The sequence below is a fragment of the Oncorhynchus tshawytscha genome, linkage group LG24 (assembly GCF_018296145.1).
Source record: "Oncorhynchus tshawytscha isolate Ot180627B linkage group LG24, Otsh_v2.0, whole genome shotgun sequence".
NCBI lineage: Eukaryota > Metazoa > Chordata > Actinopteri > Salmoniformes > Salmonidae > Oncorhynchus > Oncorhynchus tshawytscha.
Window position 1 is genome coordinate 8,488,240 of NC_056452.1, and position 23,195 is coordinate 8,511,434.

Genomic DNA, 23,195 nt, shown 5'->3' on the forward strand with positions numbered 1-23,195 from the left:
AGATAAAGATAACATGAAAATGTCTCATGACGAATAAACTGTACTACAGGACCCGTATTCACGAAGCATCTCAGAGTAGGAGTGCTGATCTAGGATCAGTTTGGCCTTTTAGATCTTAATTTTATGGACGATTCTAGAGCCGCACCCCTACCCTAAAATGCTTTGTGAATACAGGCCATGGTTACTAGCCAAGTTAGATGCTATAGGCAGTAGTAGTAGAGGTTGACTGTGTCATAACTGAGGAGCTAAATCTCACATGGTTTGGAATGCGGCGATTGCTGGTAGGCAGCCGGACACAATTTCTACACATCTTGTTCACCAGGTCTTCTCAAATGACAACAATCTCTTGGCTGCAGTACTGGATTCGGACACAGAAAAAGTAGATTCACATGTTGTTATATGTCAAAGATGACATTTACAAAATGCCACTGCAGAGGCAAAACAAAGACAACAAACCATCTAGCAACCTGTGAAAACAAGATTGGTAAAATGCTATAATGAGCAAATGTAGCCTTATGCATTGGACAATGCTAAAGATTAGCTATTATGTGAACAAAAATCATAAGAACTTTGCTAATAAAGTTCAAGAAAACAAATTATGGAAAAGTTAACAAATCAAGCAACTATAATATTTCAGTCACTTGGATGAGTTCGTAGTGAACACAGAATGGCACCCTCTGTCTGAACTCCTCAGTGATGTGGTCTGCCAACGTGGCCTGAGGACATAAGCATTTATATAAAGTAGAGTACCTCATGGTTAGTACAGAACAGAAAAAACCCTATAGAAAGTGTCTATTGAGAAACATTGAAATATCAGAGGATTATAGTCAAATCATGAGCAATACAACAGAGGAATAACTTGTCTCAGTTTTTCCACTCTCACCTGGGTAGGATTGTGCTGGGACCAGGGTCTTCAGGGACAAACACAAAGTGACTCTGCAGTTGAAAGGATCGATTCAATCAGGAAAGTAAACCAACAACCGAGAAACTATTACCTGTAGAATTTCTGACCAGACCTCAATGAATCTCGAGGATGAAAAAATAATACTTTGGTTGTGTCTACTTCGACGTGTTAATGCTTCGGTCATAACCCATTTGCTAGGTCAGAATGATACCTTCACAAGCAGGGCATTAAAGATTTATTTTTTTAACTTAAAATCATTTTTTACCTTTGAGTGATTTGTGTTTCCATAGGGGGCCGGGGAGAAGTTTCTGCAGAAGATGAAGCAGGTGGGAGGCATATCTGCGTATCCTACAATGGACACATGAGAAGGTTGTTTCAGACCATACTATTGAGCAGTAGAACTAGATATTAATCAAATGGCCATCGGACTATTTACATTGACCCCCTCCCCATTGGTTTTGTACACTGCTGCTACTCTCTGTTTATTATCGATGCATAGTCACTTCACCCATACCCACATGTACAAATTACTTCAACTAACGTGTACCCCCGCACACTGACTCGGTACCGGTACCCCCTGTAAATAGCCTCATTATTGTTATTTTATTGTGTCACTTTTTATAATTTTTTACTTTTGTTTATTTGGTCAATCTTTTCTTAACTCTTCTTGAACTGCACTGTTGGTTAAGGGCTTGTAAGTAAGCATTTCACGGTAAGGTCTACACCTGTATTCGGCGCATGTGACAAATAAAGTTGGATTTGATATTGAGCAGATGTATGGAGACTGCAAAATCTCTGAGATGGAAATGTAGGACAAACACATAAATGACCAATGTCAACATTAACCATACGATTTTAATAAATGCTTCAATCAATCAATACAATTTGATTTATAAAGCTCTTCTTACAGAAACAGTTGTCAAAGTGCTTTACAGTAATCTGGTAAAGACCCCCATATGAATTCTTATTCTGTGAGTGAGAAGTTATCGGACAAACCTGAGAACATGAGGTGGATTTTCTCCAGCACCTCCACACTATCCAGCCAAACGTCAGAGACCATCACAAACCAGACTTCATTCTCATTGTTTTTTTATTTGAATTATTTATAAAAGGGGATTTATTTTTAATGCCAACTGTACAGTTCAAAACATTTTAAAAGAACTTGCACCCAACTCAGTAGACCTACTGATTTTCAGACGAGGAGACATTATGTAGGCCATGTCGAATTATTAGTCAAGAAGACGATACTTATACAGTTGAAGTCGAAAGTTTACATACACTTAGGTTGGAGTCATTAAAACTCGTTCTTCAACCACTCCACAAATGTCTTGGCAAGTCGGTTTGGACATCTACTTTGTGCATGACACAAGTAATTTTTCCAACAGTTGTTTACAGACATTATTCCAGTGGGTCAGAAGTTTACATACACTAAGTTGACTGTGCCTTTAAACAGCTTGGAAAATTCCAGTAAATAATGTCATGGCTTTAGAAGATTCTGATACATGATGTCAATTAGCCTGAGTCAATTGGAGGTGTACCTGTGGATGTATTTCAAGGCCCACCTTCCAACTGAGTACCTCTTCGCTTGACATCATGGGAAAAATCTAAAGAAATCAGTCAATTTTTTTTTGTAGAACTCCACAAGTCTGGTTCATCCTTGGGAGCAATTTCCAAACGCCTGAAGGTACCACGTTCACCTGTACAAACAATAGTACGCAATTATAAACACCATGGGACCACACAGCTGTGTCAAATTCAGACAGATGTTAATATTAGCTCTCTGTGTACCTCCAAGGGCCAACTGTGCTGCCTTGTTCTGAGCCAATTGCAATTTTCCTACGTCCTTTTTTGTGGCACCTGACCACACGACTGAACAGTAGTGCCTTTAGCTTCGCTCCAGGCCTGAGGGGGCATGCTCTCTAGTAGGCTTAAACTGAAGATGTGGCAAATAGGAGTGGCAATATCGTCTGCCATTATCCTCAGTAATTTTCCATCCAGATTGTCAGACCCTGTTGGCTTGTCATTGTTGATAGACAATAACAAAAAATGTCTATGTTACCTCTTTCACACTAATGTCACCTCTTTCACACTGACTTAACAGAATTCAAAAGTACAATTCATGTCTTTCATAATTTGGTGTAATATACTTGGATGTGTTGTGTCAGTTCGTGTGTTGTGTCAGTGTTCGTTGCTTATCTTGCCAATGAAAAAGTCATTAAAGTAGTTTGCGATATCAGTGGGCTTTGTGATGAATGAGCCATCTGATTCAATGAATGAAGGAGCCGAGTTTGATTTTTTTTTCCCAAAATGTGTATTTAAAGTACCCCAAAGCTTTTTACTATCATTCATCTTCGTTTCATGGTGTAGTTTATTTTTCTTTTAATTTATTTTAGTCACATGATTTCTTAATTTGCAGTATGTTTGCCAATCAGTTGGGCTGCAAATCAAATCAAATTTATTTATATAGCCCTTCGTACATCAGCTGATATCTCAAAGTGCTGTACAGAAGAGTTAATTGCCATACCTTTTGCCTCATCCCTCTCAACCATACTCTTTCTATTCCTCATCTATCCAAGGGGATTTAACAGTTTTTACAGTCATTTTCTTAATGGGTGCATGCTTATTAGTAACTGGAATAAGTAGTTTCATAAATTCGTCAAGTGCAGCGTCTGGTTGCTTCTCATTACACTCATTACACACAGACCAGCAAATATTCTTTACTACAAAACTTCTTGATTGACCTCTTATACACTATATTAGGCCCAGCCTTTGGCACTTTGGTTTTCCTAGATATGGCTATTATATTGTGATCACTACATCCTACGGATTTGGATACTGCTTTAAAGCAAATATCTGCAGCGTTAGTAAAAATGTGATCAATGCATGTTGATGATTTAATTCCTGTGCTGTTTGTAACTACCCTGGTAGGTTGACTGACAACCTGATCCAGGTTACAGTCACTGATTACAGTTTGAAGCTTTTTCCTGAGTGGGTAGCTTGATGAGTGCCAGTCAATATTTAAAATCACCCAGAAAATATACTTCACTGTTGATATCGCATCCATTATCAAGCATTTCACACATATTATCCAGATACTGACTGTTAGCACTTGGTGGTCTATAGCAGCGTCCCACAAGAATGGGCTTTAGGTGAGGCAGATGAACCTGTAGCCATATTACTTCAACAGTATTTAACAGATCGTCTCTAAGCTTTACAGGAATGTGGTTCTGAATATAGACCGCAACACCGCCTCCGTTGGCATTTGTCTTTTCAGCAGATGTTATAACCATGTATTGCTACCACTGTATCATCAAAGGTATGATCTAAGTGAGTTTCAGAGTTTCAGAATATGAATGTCATCTGTTACAAGCAAGTTATTGACCTCATGGACCTTGTTTCCTATATGTTAATATGGGCTATTTTTAGCACTTCTGGATTGCTTGACTGTTTTTAATGCTTTACTGGGAAGCTTATCATAGGTAGACTTACTTATGTTATTTACATTGGAGCTGATAGTGCAGGATGAGCAGCATAAAGTGGTCTTACTACTATTGCTCAGTGCTAACAGTGTAACTCTGGTTTATAGGCTCATGATTACGGCTTACAATAGCTGTAGGATAAACAGATGTATTCGGTGCAATTAGGGGTACAATTAAATTACTTACATTGTGTTTGCCAATGCCCATAAGATCATGTACATTTGATGCAGCATTATGGCGACTCAGTGTCACAATGGTAGGAATTAACTGAGCTGGTCTTGGATAATTTACCTGTCACTGTTTCAAAGCAGCCTTGAAATGAGTTTCACGCCCAACGATGGTACTGGACCTGAAATGATTGGCTGTTTTTTTTTGTCTTTTAATGCTAAAATCAGTTCTTTAAAATCAATTTTCAAATGTTCCGAGCTAGCCCTCCTAATGTCGTTTGAGCCACACATGGACTACGACAGTGTCAGCTCCCGGCATCTGTGGTAGAACAGTCGGAAGCAGCCTTGTTATGTCCTGTACTCGTGCTCCTAGGTAGCACAGGGTATTTGCCAAGGGGACCGAGATGTTTCTCACCGTAGAGCTGCCTATGATGACAGCTGGTGATGTTGAATGGGCCGGTCTCTCAGGCAGCCTCACGGTCTGGTGAACCCGAGGTCGAAGACACCGGAGAGGGAGACAGAGCCGAGGACGAAGACGCAGGTACCTCCGGATCTGATCTTGATTGGGAAGCCACCATGGACGAAGGCAAAGCCGTTTCTGGTCTGTGTCAGTTCCAGGCTCAACATCTCCATGGAGACCCCCGTTGCCAGAGGTCGCCTTCTTCGATTTCCACGGCGAGTGACATACCTCCATGGCTGGTTGGTTGGGTCGAGATCAGCTCCGTTCTCCAGGGAAGGGGGAGACCCCTTCAGGGATGGCCCACTCCTTAGCACCGGCCAGTCGGCTGTGGGAGCCGACACGGCGGTGAAACTTCCACCAGACCAGAGCGGTGTCCAGCTACTGGTGTGGAAGAAAAAAGTAGGTGGGCGTGGATTCCCCAGTAGCTTATGTAGGTTTGTAACTTGCTTGCTAAGAGTAGCTACTTCACTCTTGTATTCCTCTGCAAGCAAGCAGTTACTACATTGAAAGTCAACATTTTCCCGGAACAAAACAAAGTAAACGCAGCTCCTGCAACTTTGGAAACGTTCAATGGCGGCCTCCATTTGAGACCGCAGAGCCAGCTAGGCTAGCTGGGCTTTCACGTCTCTCCCCCTCTACAGAATCTGGGGCGGCAGGGTAGCCTAGTGGTTAGAGCGTTGGACTAGTAACTGGAAGGTTGCAAGTTCAAACCCCGAGCTGACATGGTACAAATCTGTTGTTAGAGGATTCAAAATAAAACTGAAAGTATATAAAAACTGTCAAGGTCTTTAGTTCAGGTTTCAACAATAAACATATGCCGCGCTCTGTGTGTGTGTAGTATTCAGACCTCTTGAGTTCTTCCACACTTTGTTACGTTACAGCCTTATTCTAAAATGGAGTAAATATATTTTTTTCTCTCAATCTACAGACAATACCCCATAATTGGCTCCCGAGTGGCACAGCGGTCAAAGGCACTGCATCTCAGTGCAAGTGGCGTCACTACAGTCCTTGGTTCGATTCCAGTCCCTGGTTCGATGGCACACCTATATTTGGGGAGTTTCTCCCATTCTTCTCTGCAGATCCTCAAGCTCTGTCAGGTTGGATGGGGAGCGTTGCTGCACAGCTATTTTCAGGTCTCTCCAGAGATGGTCAATCGGGTTCAAGTCCGAGCTCTGGCTGGGCCACTCAAGGAGACATGTCCCGAAGCCACTCCTGCGTTGTCTTGGCTATGTGCCTAGGGTCGTTGTCCTGTTGGAAGGTGAATCTTCGCCCCAGTCTGAGGTCCTGAGCGCTCTGGAGCATGTTTTCATCAAGGATCTGTTTGTATGTCTGCTCCATTAATCTTTCCCTCGATCCTGATTAGTCTCCCAGTCCCTGCCGCTGAAAAAGATCCCCACAGCCTAAGGCCAGCATGCAAGAGTCTCCTTTTCACTGTTGACGTTGAGACTGTTATTTTGCGGGTACTATTTAAATGGAGCTGCCAGTTGAGGACTTGAGGTGTCTGCTTCTCAATCTAGACACTAATGGACTTGTCCTCTTGCTCAGTTGTGCACTGGGGCCTCCTCTTTCTATTCTGGTTAGAGCCAGTTTGAGCTGTGAGGGGAGTAGTACACAGCGTTGTACGAGATCTTCAGTTTCTTGGCAATTTTTCGCATGGAATAACCTTCATTTCTCAGAACAAGAATAGACTGACGAGTTTCAGAAGAAGGTTCTTTGTTTCTGGCCATTTTGAGCCTGTAATCGAACCCTCAAATGCTAATGCTAAAGATACTCAACTAGTCTAAAGGCCCGTTTTATTGCTTCTTTAATCAGGACAACAGTTTTCAGCTGTACTAACATAATTGCAAAAGGGTTTTCTAATGATCATTTATCCTTTTAAAATTATAAACTTGGATTAGTTAACACAACGTGCCATTGGAACACAGGAGTGATGGATGCTGATAAATGGGCCTCTGTACAATGGGGAGAACAAGTATTTGATACACTGCTGCAGCGTGCGCAAACCTGGTCAAGAACTACAGGAAGCGTATGAACTCTAATTGCAAACAAAGGTTTCTGTACCAAATATTAAGTTCTGTTTTTCTGATGTATCAAATACTTAAGTCATGCAAAAAAATGCAAATGAATTACTTAAAATCATACAATGTGATTTTCTGGATTTTTGTTTTAGATTCCGTCTCTCACAGTTGAAGTATACCTATGATCAAAATTATAGACCTCTACATGCTTTGTAAGTAGGAAAACCTGCAAAATCGGCAGTGTATCAAATACTTTCTCCCCACTGTAGATATTCCATTCAAAGAAATCTGCTGTTTCCAGCTACAATAGTCATTTACTATTAACAATGTCTACACTGTATTTCTGATCAATTTGATGTTATTTTAATGGATACATTTTTTTTGCTTTTCTTTCAAAAACAAGGACATTTCTAAGTGACCCCAAACTTTTGAACGGTAGTGTATATTCATTCATTTGTATTGCAGATATTACTATATTTTCCAATTCAAAGTCCTTAACATGATTTTAGCTGCTCACCTCTTTAAGCGTGTGTGACCATCCCCAAGACAATGATCTCTCGTAGCTTAGACGTACTACCTAAAAGTGCTTCAACAGTCTTAAGCTGAAAACAAGCACAGATCAAGATCAGGGCAATCCATTCACAAGACTTGAGGAAAGTCTGGAAAATGTCCTCATAGCTTATATAAAATCGATTAAACACGTAAAGTGTGTCTTAAGTTATAACAGAGTTATTACCTGAAATGTGTTCCTGCTTTCTTCTGCAGCGGCCCTGCCTCTATTACAGGTGGGGTGAAGAGCTCATGCCGATGGCCTAAGTGTCAATGTGGATCATGGTACACATTTCACTATCATGTACTTACTTTACATTTATTTGGCAAGTGGATTTGGAACACCTTCTCTTACAACAACCTCACAGAGAGCAGCGTGTCAGGGAACTTTTTTGTATATCAAAGACCAGCAATATAGGATTCATTCAAAGGCCCAAAAAATGGAGCGAACTGACCTGCTGTAGGAGTGTGTAGCGTTCCCTGAAGAACTCTGCTTTGTCCCTCGCTGAGCCACAGAGACATGGAGCAGAGTGGGTGGTCATGGTAAGGCTGGGGGAAGAACAAACAGCTTCACTGAGGGATGTCTTGATATGGTGGTTTCATTAGAAAGAACATTTATTCTAGAGTGTATTTGGTATAATATTTGGACCATGACCCATGCAGACTTGAAGTCAACCCACACATTTATACTTACGGTACAAACTTCTTCCTCTCCGTACTGTAGATATATCTTGGCACATCAAAAGGGCCAATGATGTTGAAGACGTTATCTCTGAAAATAATTATATTTCACATTGACAAGGAAAATATGGGGGATGACAAGTGAATGTATGTGAAATTGGTTCTTGTGAGAATGACACCTTGCTCAACTTATATGGTTTCATCACGACTGGCTGGAGTGCTGCACAGTAGTCTCCACCACAGCCAGCTCAATCATACTGGAGGTCACCGTCCAGGAGAAAAGAGGAGTACATCATTGACATAATTCACAACTGATTGTATTGAGAATTGTGTACATTATGTTAGTGGTTGTGATCAAAGACTCATCGATGATGACATCCAGTTCCAGCTCATTGACAGACCAACACCTCCACCATGTACCTGCAGGCTTCATTGGAGGACAACAACACATATATATGCCCAGTCAGACCATTATTACTGTTCCAGCTGGCTGATAGGCGTTATTAGGTAGGTAATGTTAAGAGTAGCACATTGAATTTTCCATCAACCTTTATTTGGTGATCCTTCCTCAATTCCAACTTGGAAGGAAACAAGTCTTCTAAACTGCCATGTCCAAATGCAGGGAGTTTGTTTGATGCTCTGTTTAAAAAATATATACTTTTTTGCTCCATGAAGTAATCCAACAATGTGTACGCCGCCATCTTGTCCATTTCAAATCTTCTCTCATTCATTGAGACAGGTGGATGTCCAGCCCAAAGTGCTACATGTCATGACACTCACCCATCTCGATCAATGAGAGAATATTTAAAATAGACAAGATGACCGCGTACATACTGTTGGATTACTTCTACATTCCTAAATTCCAACAAATCCCCAACAACTAGACATGGAAGTTTAGAAGACGTTTTGTCTTCCATGTCGGGAATTGAGGAAGTATCGCAAAGTAAAGGTTTGTGTGTGCCACGCTTAACATTACCCATCTAGCCATTAACACCCATCAGACAGCTGTAATCGTATGGCAGTCAAATGTTTTAGTTACATCATTACCCCCATAAACACTGAGTGTACAACACATTAAGGACACCTTCCTAATATTGAGTTGCAATATTTTCCCTCAAAACAGCCTCAATTTGTCAGGGCATGTTTTACAAGGTGTCCCACAGGGATGCGGGCCCATGTTGACTGGCTGGATATCCTTTGGGTGGTGGACCATTCTTGATACACGCAGGAGGGAAACTATTGAGTGTGAAAAAACCCAGCAGCATTAATTCTTGACACAAACCAGTGCACCTGACACCTACTACCACACCCCATACAAAGGCAGTTAAATATTTTGTCTTGCCCATTCCTCTAAATGGCACACATACACAATCCATGTCTCAATTGGCTCAAGGCTTAAAAATACTTATTTAACCTGTCTCCTCCCCTTCATCTACACTGATCTAATGGATTTAATCTTTCTGGGACAGGGATTCCGCTAGCGGAACACCTGGCCAACAACCACTGAAATTGCAGGGCGCCAAATTCAAAACAGAAATCTCATAATTAAAATTCCTCAAACAAGTATTATACACCATTTTAAAAGATACAATTCTTGTTAATCCAACCAGTGTCCAATTTCAAAAAGGCTTTACAGCAAAAGCACACCATATGATTATGTTAGGACAGCGCCTAGCCACAAAAACCATACAGATATTTTCCAGCCAAGAAGAGGTGTCACAAAAGTCAGAAATGGCATTAAAATTAATCACTAACCTTTGATGATCTTCATCTCGTGGCACTCCCAGGACTCCATGTTACACAATAAATGTTTGTTTTGTTCGATAAAGTTAGTCTTTATGTCCAAAAACCTCATTTGAAAATGGCGCGTTATGTTCAGAAATGCATGGTCTCAAACAAACAGCTGGTGAAATTGCAGAGAGCCACATCAAATTACAGAAATACTCATCATAAACATTGATGAAAGATACAATTGTTACACATAGGATTAAAGATACATTTCTTGTTAATCCAGCCGCTGTGTCCGATTTCAAAAAGGCTTTACAGCGAAAGCACACCATGCGATTATGTTAGGTCAGCACCTAGCCACAGAAAACCATACAACCATTTTCCAGCCAAGGAGAGGTGTCACAAAAGTCAGAAATAGCGAGAAAATGAATGATGATCATCATCTGATGGCACTCCCAGTTCTCCATGTTAGACAATAAATGTTTGTTTTGTTAGATAAATTTAATCTTTATGTCCAAATACCTCATTTTTGTTCGCTCATTTAGTCCAGTAATTCAAATGCACAAAACGTGAGCACAAAGTCCAGACGAAAAGTCAAAAAAGTTCCATTAAAGTTCATAGAAACATGTCAAACGATGTTTCTAATCAATCCTTAAGGTGTTATCATAAATATTCAATGTTTCAACCAGACAATAGAAAGGGAACGAACGTCGCGCGCACGGCCACGCGAGATAAACAACTCATGGCTTTCAGCTGAGCCACTTGCAGTCTTATTCTCTCCCCTTTCACAATAGAAGCCTGAAAACCAGTGGAAATCTGTCCTTTGGTGTGATGAGTCCAAATTTCAGATTTTTGGTTCCAACCGCCTTGTCTTTGTGAGACGCAGAGTAGGTGAACGGATGATCTCTGCAAATGTTTAACTTTTAACAAGGCACACCTGTTAATTGAAGTGCATTCCAAGTGACTACCTCATGAAGCTGGTTGAGAGAATGCCAAAAGTGTGCAAAGCTGTCAAGGCAAAGGGTGAATACTTTGAATCTCAAATATATTTAGATCTGTTTAACATTGTTTTGGTTACTACATGATTCCATATGTGTTATTTCATAGTTTAGATGACTTCACTCTCATTCCACAACGTAGAACAAAAAAAAAAAAAAAACCTTAGAATGAGTAGGCATGTCCAAACTTTGGACTGGTACTGTATGTGTAATATAATGGAACTGAGAGTCATGATCAAAGACTAGCTCGGGCCCTGCGCCACTAGGGGGCTTAGCCCCCTTCAGTTTAAAATTTTTAGCCGTCTCAGTTTTAGTTTTATGTCCCTATATAAAATAGCAAAAAAGTTCAAATGATTGAGTTAGAGGTTGGCGCCCGCAAAAGATCTGTATCTCAGCTCCTCTGTGTCAGCACAATAGACAGGGCATGATGTGGTGTGTGTAAGCAGCCTGGTCTTTTTTATTTATTTAATCTTTATTCATAGACTAGACGTAACATAGTCAATATAGATTAGTATCATATGTTATGTTTGGTTACATAAGACAGAAGGTTACTTAAAAGGTGCTAAATATGCAGAAATCGCTACCGCCATTTTCTGGTTGCTAAAATAAGAATAGCTCGCATAATTTCAGTTTGTAAAACAAACAGTTATAGTACAATGATTCTCTGCACAATCTAAACCGCTGTGAAAAATATTTTCCATAACCAAAAATATATATTTTCAGCTGTTTGAAGCTGGTGTACAAAACCGAAAGTAAAAGACGCAAAAACAAAACTTAAGAACGGAACTCATAGAAATAGTGCACATAGAACAGATCTACTGCTTCTGAGACATGCTTTCAATGAGAATGGCAGATCTATAACTCAACATTTATTTGTGAATTTGGTCAGGTCGTCCAAAAAGTTACATATTGCAGTTAAGGCAAACAAATATTGTACATTTTGCAAATTCGTAACAAATCACACAAATTCTAATTTGTAACATATACAAAAATAGATACATACCATACGAACGTAACATATTATACTAAATGGAGTATCTCAGATTTACTTACAGAATAATACAAAATGCTCTGAGACCAGGTTGGAGCTGGGGGGCTATGGAAAGCCACTGGGTGGTTAGGTGTGACTCCGTTGGGTTTACACTCCGTTGGCTAAGTGAATAATGTGATACACCTCCTCCTGTAATATTTGATTTCAACGTTTTCCGTTGAGGCTGCTTCACTCTTAGGTATAAAACGAGTTAGCGTTATTAGCTTTAGTCTATTTAGCTAGCTTGACCCAACTAATCTGCCACGATGGATATCAGAAATTGGCTTCGCCCATGTACCCAAACAAAGGAGAAAGAGAGCGATGAGCAGCTGCATCAAACCACCGAGGCCGCCGCCAAGCCCAACAGCGATGATGCTCCCGAGCTGCAGCTAGCTCCATGTACAGAGCATACCCACCCTTCCACAAGTGCTGCCATAATGGCTCCACAGCCGCCTCCACCCCTGACTGTTCCTGATGAGCTTGGAACAGAGAAGCCAGCCCAGGTTAGTGTAGAATCCTTTAATAACAACTAGCTAATAGGAAGAGAGTGGCTAGAATACTCGGTTACTGCAGATGCTGCATTTTGTTTTCCCATGTCGAAAGTTCTGTTTTGGGTCCAATGCTAACGCAGACAAGGTCTTCAACCCAAGCTGGGTATTCTAACTGGAAGACTGATATTGATATTACCAAAGGATTTGCTAGACACGCATCAAGCAAAGAGCATTGCACTGTGGAAATAAAACATAGTTTGAAGTGCTATTGGGACCATTGGTGTCACTTTCAACACTTGTTAATGATCGGCAGCTGGCAAGAAATCTCATGTATTTATATTCGACCATGCTGGTCATTTATGAACATTTGAACATCTTGGCCATGTTCTGTTATAATCTCCACCCGGCACAGCCAGAAGAGGACTGGCCACCCCACATAGCCTGGTTCCTCTCTAGGTTTCTTCCTAGGTTTTGGCCTTTCTAGGGAGTTTTTCCTAGCCACCGTGCTTCTACACCTGCATTGCTTGCTGTTTGGGGTTTTAGGCTGGGTTTCTGTACAGCACTTTGAGATATCAGCTGATGTACGAAGGGCTATATAAATAAATTTGATTTGATTTGATGTATTTGTCAGCGATTGTGATTATCGAGTTCCTTGTTTCAAACCAGCAACCACTGAGGGGGACATTGGACACGATAAGAATCAAGATGGGAGGGGGGCAGCGGACTTTCTGTCTATGATGAAATATACTCTCCAAAAAAACGAGGAACCTGCCAAGGTGTTTAGCACCATATCCCATAATACCACATAAGTAACACGATATTCAAAATTAAATTGTTCCTACTGGATGTGAAAATATATCCACTGGACAGTACAGCAGGACAGAGGAAAAGAGACTGAGTGTAAAAGATTGTTCCTCAGCACGTTGGATGTGGTCATTGGTGAAATGTCAGAACAATTCAGCAAAGGAAACTGCCAACTGGTGGCGGCACTGTTGTGTGCCCTTGACCCAGAGAGCCATTACTTTCTAGATGTAAAGCTACACCTGGATCTAAGCAACAAAAGATTTGGTGGAAGCTGAGTTTATGGTCGAGCTGCAGTTTTTGCAGCCTGAAATCGCCCAGTCTAGCTCCAATGAGAACAAATGGACCCCACTTGTTATCCTGTAACAATTCTCTGGGCCTCTCTCCACTATAACGACTGTGCTTTCTGCACTGAAACATGGACTGACTTTGGGGCGTCCCACAGCTACATGCGAGAATTTATTTTCCACTTTGAAAAATGTGTTCAGTCAGCAGAGTAGAAGCACGCTACACCAGACGAAAGCTCAACTAATAAAACTGTCATTTGAGGGGGATCTTACAAGATTTGGGGAGAATAGAATTATCAATTACTCCGGAAATTCCACAGAGCATCAAGGAAGCTGGAACTCTTTAAAAGGTAAGATTGAAACAATCGAGCTGGTTGGTTTTATCAAAATCTTGCTTTATTGTGTAGAGCGCTGTCCATTGTGCTGATAGAGCGCCGCAAGATTGTGTGCCATTGGACTTGTCACTTCTTGGTCAAATGCTTTTTTTTTTTTTTTTTTTTTTACTTTTGTGTTTGTGGTATAGCGTGATATAAGCAGGATTCAATTTTATTCCAACGCAAGTACCCAAATGACCCCATTTATTTGGCAAAACAGCTGAGCATGGCTGCATCTCACTGTATTAGGCTGTGCTTTTGTTATTTGGATTTCCATTGGCCTTTCATTTACTGCGTTTGTTAACTGTTAATGTAAAATACATATAGTTGGTGTCATGCCTTTATCGAGGTGATATTTTGTTTACTAGGCTTACTACTATGTACCGCTGTTTTGTTCTGTTCGAGGTTGTCGGTATTCTAAGCCAAACTGCTATACAGTTTTTGTTTGCATGCATAAATAACTAGCCTACTACTTTCAGCATTTAGTTAGCATTATTGTGGTAAGGCAGCTGTGTGTACGGCTGCATTCACATAGGCTGCTTGTAATAGGGTAATTGCCTATCTAAACCGCACTGCTGTAGGGGGCTGTCCATTGTTCTGATACGTCGCAACAGACAGGCTACAGATTCCAAAATAACTCAATGATCTCGAAGTCTCAGCATTTTAACGTTGTTTATGGTTTATTACATGATTCCATAAGTGTTATTTCATAGTTTAGATATCTTCACTCTCATTCTACAATGTAGAAAATACAAAAAAAAATTAAGAAAAGAAAAACCCTTGAATGAGTAGGGCGTACTACTTTCGGCATTTAGTTAGCATTATTGTAAATGAAAGGCGCAGTAAATGAAAGGCGAATGGAGATCCAATGATTATAAGCAGAATTCGATATAAGTCCAATGCAAGAACACAAAATGTAGCCCGCTTGGCGATTTCAACTGACCCTAGCCACTCTATCCTGTCTGGGCCAGCATAGCTTCTTGGTATGACACTGACACAACAGACCAATTTGGCTTCTAACTAGCAATGCAGCCGTTACATTTACTGTAAACAAATGTCAAGAACAACATGATTGACAAACAATAACATACGGTCGAAGCATAAATCCCCGCATCTTGCAGCCAGCAGATACTTTCGTCTTGACTTTGCGAACCTTCATTGTCAATCCAATCTTCCTTCAACAATCAAACATTTGGACCTAAATCTTAACTTCCGCCGATAGGCTACATGTTTCGTCACTTCCTCCAAAGCAAAAATTTTACACAAGTTTATTTTTAGTCTGCAGTCTTTGCAATCTGGAATCTTTGGGACGTCCCCATTGAAGTTGAAACGTAAATTGGTAGGGTAAAGGTTAAAGGGGAAGTCAGCAGTTGCTACATGAATTTACATCCATATTAATGATATGTATGCATTGATTATTGGAAAATATCATTTATAAATGTGTTTTTAAACAAAGAAAATGAAAGCAAACACTTTATAGCCTAAAAACATAATTAAACTATAATGTTTTATATCATACATGGTCAATCCAACGCACCCGTAGCTCTGTTAATTAATTTGAGAGTGATTACATTTCTCCAGCCCCATCACTAGGCTTTTTACAGAACCATGAGTGGGAACGCCTTTATTGTTTTTAATGCTGATTGCCGCTATTAGGTTAGGGTTTAGGTAGGGACGTCCCAAGGATCCCAGATAGTACAAATCACGATTATGCCGAGATTTGCTGTTTGAAGTCTACACCCCGTATTCACAGACATGTAAGTATATAAATTATTACTCGAATGTTAATTAATGTACTATCCTCCATGTGTTTATTCATCATATCTCAATAATATTCTCATATTTACAACACATCAGTGTAGAACGAATGCAGAATAAAACAACTATTAGGTTGAATTGGGACAACCTGCCTGAAGCTTATCAGGGAAAGAAAAACTCGTTTTCTCTGAAAGCTGTTGCACTTGATTAAAAACATCTTGAGACGACAGGACGTGACCAATTGTAATTATTCAATTACCATCCTCTTCTCTTCGCTGTGTTGACAAAAAATGAGCAACTCGGATCTCTGAGCAGATTTCTTCAACGATACCATATAATGTCCTGACACAGTGATATTTGTTTCAATGTGGCAACGTATCCTATTTTATTTTCCCTTTATTTAGCATTCATGGATTCTGCAATTGAAAAGCACTGTTCAGAGCTTGTAGCCCGTGAGCGAAGTGGTCATACGGCTCTAACTGAGAGAAATGTCCTTTACGTGTGGGGAGGCTACGTGGTAAGTAGAGACTGTCAAACAGAAAGCCTACCTGGCTGCAACTGTCTTGACAAGCATTGCCAATGGATAGTGTTATCTTTCATTTATGTTTTGCATTTCACCAACATTCTATTTGGATCATGAATAAATATTCAATGATTATGCATGTTGATTGATGCCAAATTACTATTCTATGTTACTTGTTTTCTGCAGTCAATTGCTGATGATGAAGTTTTCCTACCTAATGATGAAATCTGGTTATATGACTTAGAAAGAGGTGTATGGTAAGAATATGAATGGAATTTTAACAAAGTAACACATTTCTAAGATCATGAATGGAGAAGTTGATATCTTATGAGAACTAAGCTTGATTTCGAATCTTCTACTACAGACTACCCATCAAAAAACAACCACGCAACAATTTACTTAACCAGTTTTTGCCCAGTGGGTTGGTTCAGTGCAAAAGTTGAATAATTTAATTTCAACAACAAAAAATCTATGTGATGACATTGAATCAATGTGCAAAAACGCATCGACGTCAGGGAATTTTGTTATTTTTTCACCCAACGTTTAACCTAAATCCAATGACAGGGTTATTTAAAAAAATAATAATAATGTTGAATTCATATCAACCAAATGTAAATCAAAACTAAATGTTGAGCTGACATCTGTGCCAAGTGGGAAACATTTGAGAGATGTAAACACTACATTTCATAATTATGGAGCTCTGCATTAGAGGTTGTTACATGTTATTTACAATGTTGTTACATAGTTGCTAGAAGTTTATTAGTCAGTGGTTTGTGTTTATATCTGTACTCTATGCTTTTTGTGAATTTTGCACCCTGCAACTTACATTTCCCTGTTTTGTTTGTTTATTCTCCATTCTGAAGGGAAATGTGCAGGATGTCAGGTGAGGTCCCGCCCCCCATGTCAGGCACCTGTGGCTGCTCTCTGAATGGAGACATGTACATATTTGGGGGATGCGATGACAACGGCCAGACCAACCAGGTAAATGTACAGTACATTTGCAAGGATGTGTGAAAATCCTCAATAGCTTACTAAGCCTTACATTGTTTTGTTTACATTTACATGCTGAAATGGTATGTTTTCAGCTTTACTGTGTCAATCTTCTGGATGGAAAATACACTTGGAGGAAAATTAACCATAAGAGTGGCTCCCCTCCCTCACCCAGAGATAAGCTCTCTTGCTGGGTTTTCAATGGCAGGCAAGCATTCTTTAAAAAACAAAACAATGCCCATGGCAGTACTGCCCTAATTAGGAACATTTATAAATCGAACCTTGCCATTTTACTATTGGTGGTGATCTAAAAAAAATTGTTGGGGGTGCACAGCTACCCTGTAAAACTAAACTCTTGTGATTGGGATATGTTTTGGTTATTCTGTAGGCTCATCTACTTTGGTGGATATGGTCATAAGCAACTTGATGACATCAATAACAACAGAAGCTTCCTTATGGACGAGGTGTCATGGGTAAGTTTTGCTTATGGGTGCAATTATAGCCAAACATATAAATACATTTTCTAGTACTATTAACTATTTTAACTTTATTATATGGATTAGTAATACTGTGCTCTGTAGGTGGATGACATCTATTGGGGATGGAACAATGAAGTCCATATGTTTGACCCAACATCAGCCAGTTGGAGTGAACCACATACCAGTGTAAGACGATACATTGAACGTGTTTATTTATTTTTAAAAAGACATGATATCATATACAATAAACTTAAGAATGTGCTATGACATCACATGATTTGAGGAATGGAACATACAAGGCACATATTATACTTTATTTGTGGATATCTACTGTCTACAGGGTTGTGCACCTGACCCGAGAGCTGCCCATGCCAGTGTAACACTTTGCCACAAAGGATATGTATGTGGGGGCAGAATAAGGGTGAGAAATTATTAATTTTGACTCCTCTCCATGGTTGCATTGAAACACAGACACAAAAATCCTAAAGTGTATTACTAATAACATTTGTGGGATTAAATCTTTTATTGTACATACAAGTTTAAATATACATACTTAATTCAAGTTTTTTAAATTTGGTTTTAAATCTTCATTTTTCTTTTCACTTTCAGGAAACCAGGACAAGTGACCTTTATTGTCTAGATCTAGAATCATGGACATGGTACGAAATGTACGCATTTACTGTTCACTCTTTCAAATGCTCAACTTAAAATGGTTACTTTCCTGTTCTATACTGTGATCACAACACGCTTGATTTTATTTTTTTAACTGTTCTTTCAAAATGGCTTTTCTAGAGTACCAGCATCCAATGTGCCAATGGGAAGGTCGTGGCATACCCTCACTGCAATATCTGACAGCGGTTTGTTTCTATTTGGAGGACTGAGTATAGACTGCAAACCAATGAGTAAGTCATTTACCTGTACAGATTCAAAATCCTACCTCTGTACCTTTAATAAGGTCCACGGAAACATGGCATTCGCTTTTCTAAAAAATAAATGATATCTCTCCAGGCGATGGCTGGGTATTTGATGTTGGGACGAAGAAATGGAGAGAGTTTGAGCATCCATACATGAACAAACCAAGGTAGTGCATGTTCAAGTTGTTTGTGTCATGTTTAAATCAAGCTAAATTACTAAATTACTAAATTGGATAGCATTACATGTTCCAATCTAAAGTCTGAGGAATGTACCCAAAATGTGCAAATGATAAAACTGTAAGCACATTGTCTGACCCATAGAGATCCTTTGATTTACTTTACATGTAATTCTATGATCTGACCCTTTATTTATTTTCCACCCTCAGGTTGTGGCACACAGCATGCCAAGGGAAAGACTCTGATGTCATTGTGTTTGGGGGTAGTTGCAACTACATCCTTCGAGTAGACACAGTAAGTATAATGGAAACCACCTTAGAATCATTCTGTTTCTATGGAAACCACTCAAGGATCTTCTCTAATCATTCACATTGGATGATTTTACCATTTGTGACAGGAAGGAAATTGCTTGGTATTATGTTAATGTAAAATTATTAAAATTCATAAGCAGATCATTGATGAATTATGGAACATGTATCATGAATTATGGAAGACATGTTTACAATGAGCTGTTATGGTACTGTTTCATTATCACCTTTCTTCAGGGTCACTGCAATGATGCACTTGTTTTCCAGACCCAGCCCTACCCACTCTTTCGGTAACTAATCAATTATGATAATTCAATGAGGGAGAATCTGTTCTCAGCTAGAAGACACTGACATTTTGGAAATCATGTTGACTGATAAAACAAAAAAATATTCTATATGCAGAATGGTCCCCATACAAATAGTTCATGGAATTTATTATTTTGCTGTTACATAGATGCTATAACACAGTGACAGTTTAGTATTGTAAGCTACAACTACCAAATGCATGCAATGCCCTCTTAGCCTATACTTAAACTGTTTTTTTTAAATGTCTCACAGGATATGTGAGGATTACATAGCCAAGAATGTGAAGAACTGCAAGATGCTTGAAAAACAGCTTCCATTTGTGCCCCCAAAACTACTGCCAGCTGTACAGAAGAGAATATCATTTTTTCGGACAACAAAGAAAATATAGCATTGTCAGATATAAATATTAAGGGAAATGTTCAGTATTATAAACTAGGGGGTTTGAGTCCTGAATGCTCATTGGCTGACAGCCATGGTATATCAGACTGTATACCACATGTATGACAAAACATTTATTTTTACTAATTACGTTGGTAACCAGTTTATAATAGCAATAAAGCACCTCTGAGGTTGGTGGTGTATGGCCAATATACCACAGCTAAAGGCTTATTCAGGCACTCCTCGTTGTATCGTGCTAAGAACAGCCCTTAGCCATGGTATATTGGCCATATACCACCAACCGCCGAGGTGCCGTATTGCTTAAGTAGACTACAGTAAACTGATAATGCAGAGTTCAGACTATGTTCCTCATATTACTGTTGAGAAGGCCTTCATTGTATGTGGGGCGATTTGTCTTACAAAACATTATTGATTTATTGTCAAATGTCTTAGTGTATTTTACAAGGCATTCAGAAATGATTCAGACCCCTTAACTTTTTCCACATGTTATGTTACAGCCATCATTACTTTAACACATGGTCAGTCAATCTGGAAAATTTCAAGAACTTAAAAGTTCCTTCAAGTACAGTTTCAAAAACGATCAAGCACTATGATGAAACTGGCTCTCATGAGGACCCCCACAGGAACGGAAGACCCAGAGTTACCTCTGCTGCAGAGGATGAGTTAGTTACCGCCTCAGAAATAGGAGCCCAAATAAATGCTTCAGAGTTCAAGTAACAGACACATCTCAACATCACCTGTTCAGAGGAGACTGCGTGAAATCCGGCCTTCATGGTCGATTTGCTGCAAAGAAACCACTACTAAAGGACACCAATAAGAAGAAGAGACGTACTTGGGCCAAGAAACACGAGCGGTGGAAATCTGTCCTTTGAGTCCAAATGTGGAGATTTTTGGCTCCAACTGCTATCTCTTTGTGAGAAACAGAGTAGGTGAACGGATGATCTCCGCATGTGTGGTTCCCACCATGAAGCATGGAGGAGGTGTGATGGCGCTTTGCTGGTGACACTGTCAGTGATTTATTTAGAATTCAAGGCAAACTTAACCAGCATGGCTACCACAGCATTCTGCAGCGATACGCCATCACATCTGGTTTGCATTTAGTGGGGCTATCATTTGTTTTTCAACAGGATAATGACCCAAAACAGCTCCAGGCTGTGTAAGGGCTATTTTACCAAGGAGAGTGATGGAGTGCTACAGTACATCAGATGGCCTGTCCTCCACAATCCCCTGACCTCAAACCAATTGAGATGGTTTGGGATGAGTTGCACTGCAGAGTGAAGGAAAAGCAGCCAACAAATGCTCAGCATATGTGGGAACTCCTTCAAGAATGTTGGAGAAGCATTCCTCATGAAGCTAGGTGATAGAATGTCAAGAGTGTGCAAAGCTATCAAGGCAAAGGGTGGCTATGAAGAATCTAAAATCTAAAATATTTTGATTTGTTTATCACTTATTTGGTTACTACATGATTCTGTGTTATTTCATAGTTTATGGTTTTTACTATTATTCTACAATGTAGAAAATAGTAAAAATAAAGAAAACCCTTGAATGAGTAGGTGTGTCCAAACTTTTGACTGGTACTGTAAGTATTCCTACCCTTAGCTATGAGATTTGAAATTGAGCTCAGGTGCATCCTGTTTCCATTCATCATCCTTGAGATGTTTCTACAACTTGATTGGGGTTTACCTGTGGTAAATTCAATTGAATGGACATTTGGAAAGGCGCACACACATCCTGTTTCCATTGATTTGGAAAAAGCACACACCTGTCTATTTAAAGGTCCCACTGTTGACAGTGCATGTCAGAGCAATAACCAAACCATGATGTTGAAGGAATTGTTCATAGACCCCCGAGACAGGATTTGTGTCGAAGCACAGATCTGGGGAAGGAACGGTACCAAAAAAAATTCTAAAGCATTGAAGGTCCCCAAAAACACAGTGGTACCCATCATTCTTAACAATGGAAGAAGTTTGGAACCACCAAGACTCTTCCTAGTGTAGGCCACCCAGCCAAACTGTGCAATCGGGGGAGAAGGGTTAAGTTAAATAAAAGGGCCTTGGTCAAGGAGGTGACCAAGAACCCGATGGTCACTCCAGAGTTCCTCTGTGAAGATGGGAGAACCTTCCAGAAGGACAACCATCTCTGCAGCACCACCAATCAGGCCTTTATGGTAGAGTGGCTAGACGGAAGCCACTCAGTAAATACACATGACCGCCCACTTAGAGTTTGCCAGAAGGCACCTAAAGGATGATGAAACCAAGATTGAACTCTTTGGCCTGAATGCCCAAGCATCATGTCTGGAGGAAACCTGTCATCTCTACGGTAAAGCATAGGGGTGGCAGCAACGTGCTGTGGGGATGTTTTTCAGCGGCAGGGACTGGGAGACTAGTCAGGATCGAGGGAAAGATGAACAGAACAAACACAGAGGTCCTTGATTAAAACCTGCTCCAGAGCGCTCAAGACCTCAGACTTGGGCAAAGATTCACCTTCCAACAGGACAACAACCCTAAGCACACAGCAAAGACAATGCAGGAGTGGCTTCGGGACAATTCTCTGAATGTCCTTGAGTGGTCCAGCCAGAGCTCGGACTTGAACCCGATCGAACATCTCTGGAGAGACCTGAAAATAGCTGTGCAGCGACGCTCCCCATGCAACCTGACAGAGCTTGAGAGGATCTGCAGAGAAGAATGGGAGAAGTTCCCCAAATACAGGTGTGCCAAGCTTGTAGCGGCATACCCAAGAAGCCTCAAAAGGCTGTAATCGCTACCAAAGGTGCTTTAACAATGTACTGAGTAAAGGGTCTGAATACTTATATAAATGTGATATTTTCCCGTAAAAAAAAAAAAATAGTAATACATTTGCAAACATTTCTAAACCTGTTTTTGCTTTGTAATTATGGGGAAGTGTGTGTGTAGATTGATTGGAAAAAAAACTATTTAATACATTTTAGAATGTCGAAAAAGTCAAGGGGTCTGAATCATTTCCGAATGAACTGTATATGATGACTATGAATGGATGTGTATTCTGCCTGCAACAAAAGCAAAGGCATTTTAATAAAGAAGACCGTTGTAAATGTTTAATATCATTCCTAATTTTTACAACTTCAACTTTGCTTTGGCCACCACCCCCAACATGGTTATAATAACATATAAACCTTTTGATGAGTCATAAAAATGTTAATTCACTGATGTCAGAGAGGCTGAAGTTCTTATTATTACTTTTTTTGCTTTTTAGACAAACGTCACGCAATTGGATGAGTCCCTTTCTTGGGCCCAGCTCCTGCCTTGTTGCCATGTTTTCGTCAGAGCGAATGCTCTCTTAGCGTGGTGTTTTGGGAAATGCATTTTACATCTTCCACCGTTGTAGGAAAATGCATC

General features: G+C 40.0%; 1 protein-coding gene, 2 long non-coding RNA genes and 1 pseudogene across 3 annotated transcripts; 3 read left to right on the top strand and 1 right to left on the bottom strand.

The window, feature by feature from the left end:
* The window catches only part of LOC112256399, a 30,966-nt pseudogene extending 15,797 nt beyond the window's left edge, over window positions 1-15,169 (bottom strand).
* A 433-nt stretch (window positions 15,170-15,602) lies between these two features.
* On the top strand, window positions 15,603-17,448 carry LOC121840733. The gene is made up of 5 exons (XR_006079863.1): window positions 15,603-15,724; window positions 16,130-16,242; window positions 16,435-16,505; window positions 17,112-17,229; window positions 17,334-17,448. It is a non-coding gene; the product is annotated as an uncharacterized LOC121840733 (long non-coding RNA).
* A 63-nt stretch (window positions 17,449-17,511) lies between these two features.
* LOC121840734 lies at window positions 17,512-18,139 on the top strand. Its single transcript, XR_006079864.1, has 3 exons — window positions 17,512-17,711; window positions 17,820-17,903; window positions 18,058-18,139. It is a non-coding gene; the product is annotated as an uncharacterized LOC121840734 (long non-coding RNA).
* A 376-nt stretch (window positions 18,140-18,515) lies between these two features.
* On the top strand, window positions 18,516-20,819 carry LOC112255713 (kelch domain-containing protein 1). The gene is made up of 5 exons (XM_042305734.1): window positions 18,516-18,619; window positions 18,726-18,798; window positions 19,018-19,102; window positions 19,354-19,406; window positions 19,675-20,819. Exons 1-5 carry the CDS (start codon window positions 18,532-18,534, stop codon window positions 19,808-19,810), a joined length of 435 nt encoding a protein of 144 aa, XP_042161668.1. The 5' UTR covers window positions 18,516-18,531; the 3' UTR covers window positions 19,811-20,819.
* The last annotated feature ends 2,376 nt before the right edge of the window (window positions 20,820-23,195 follow it).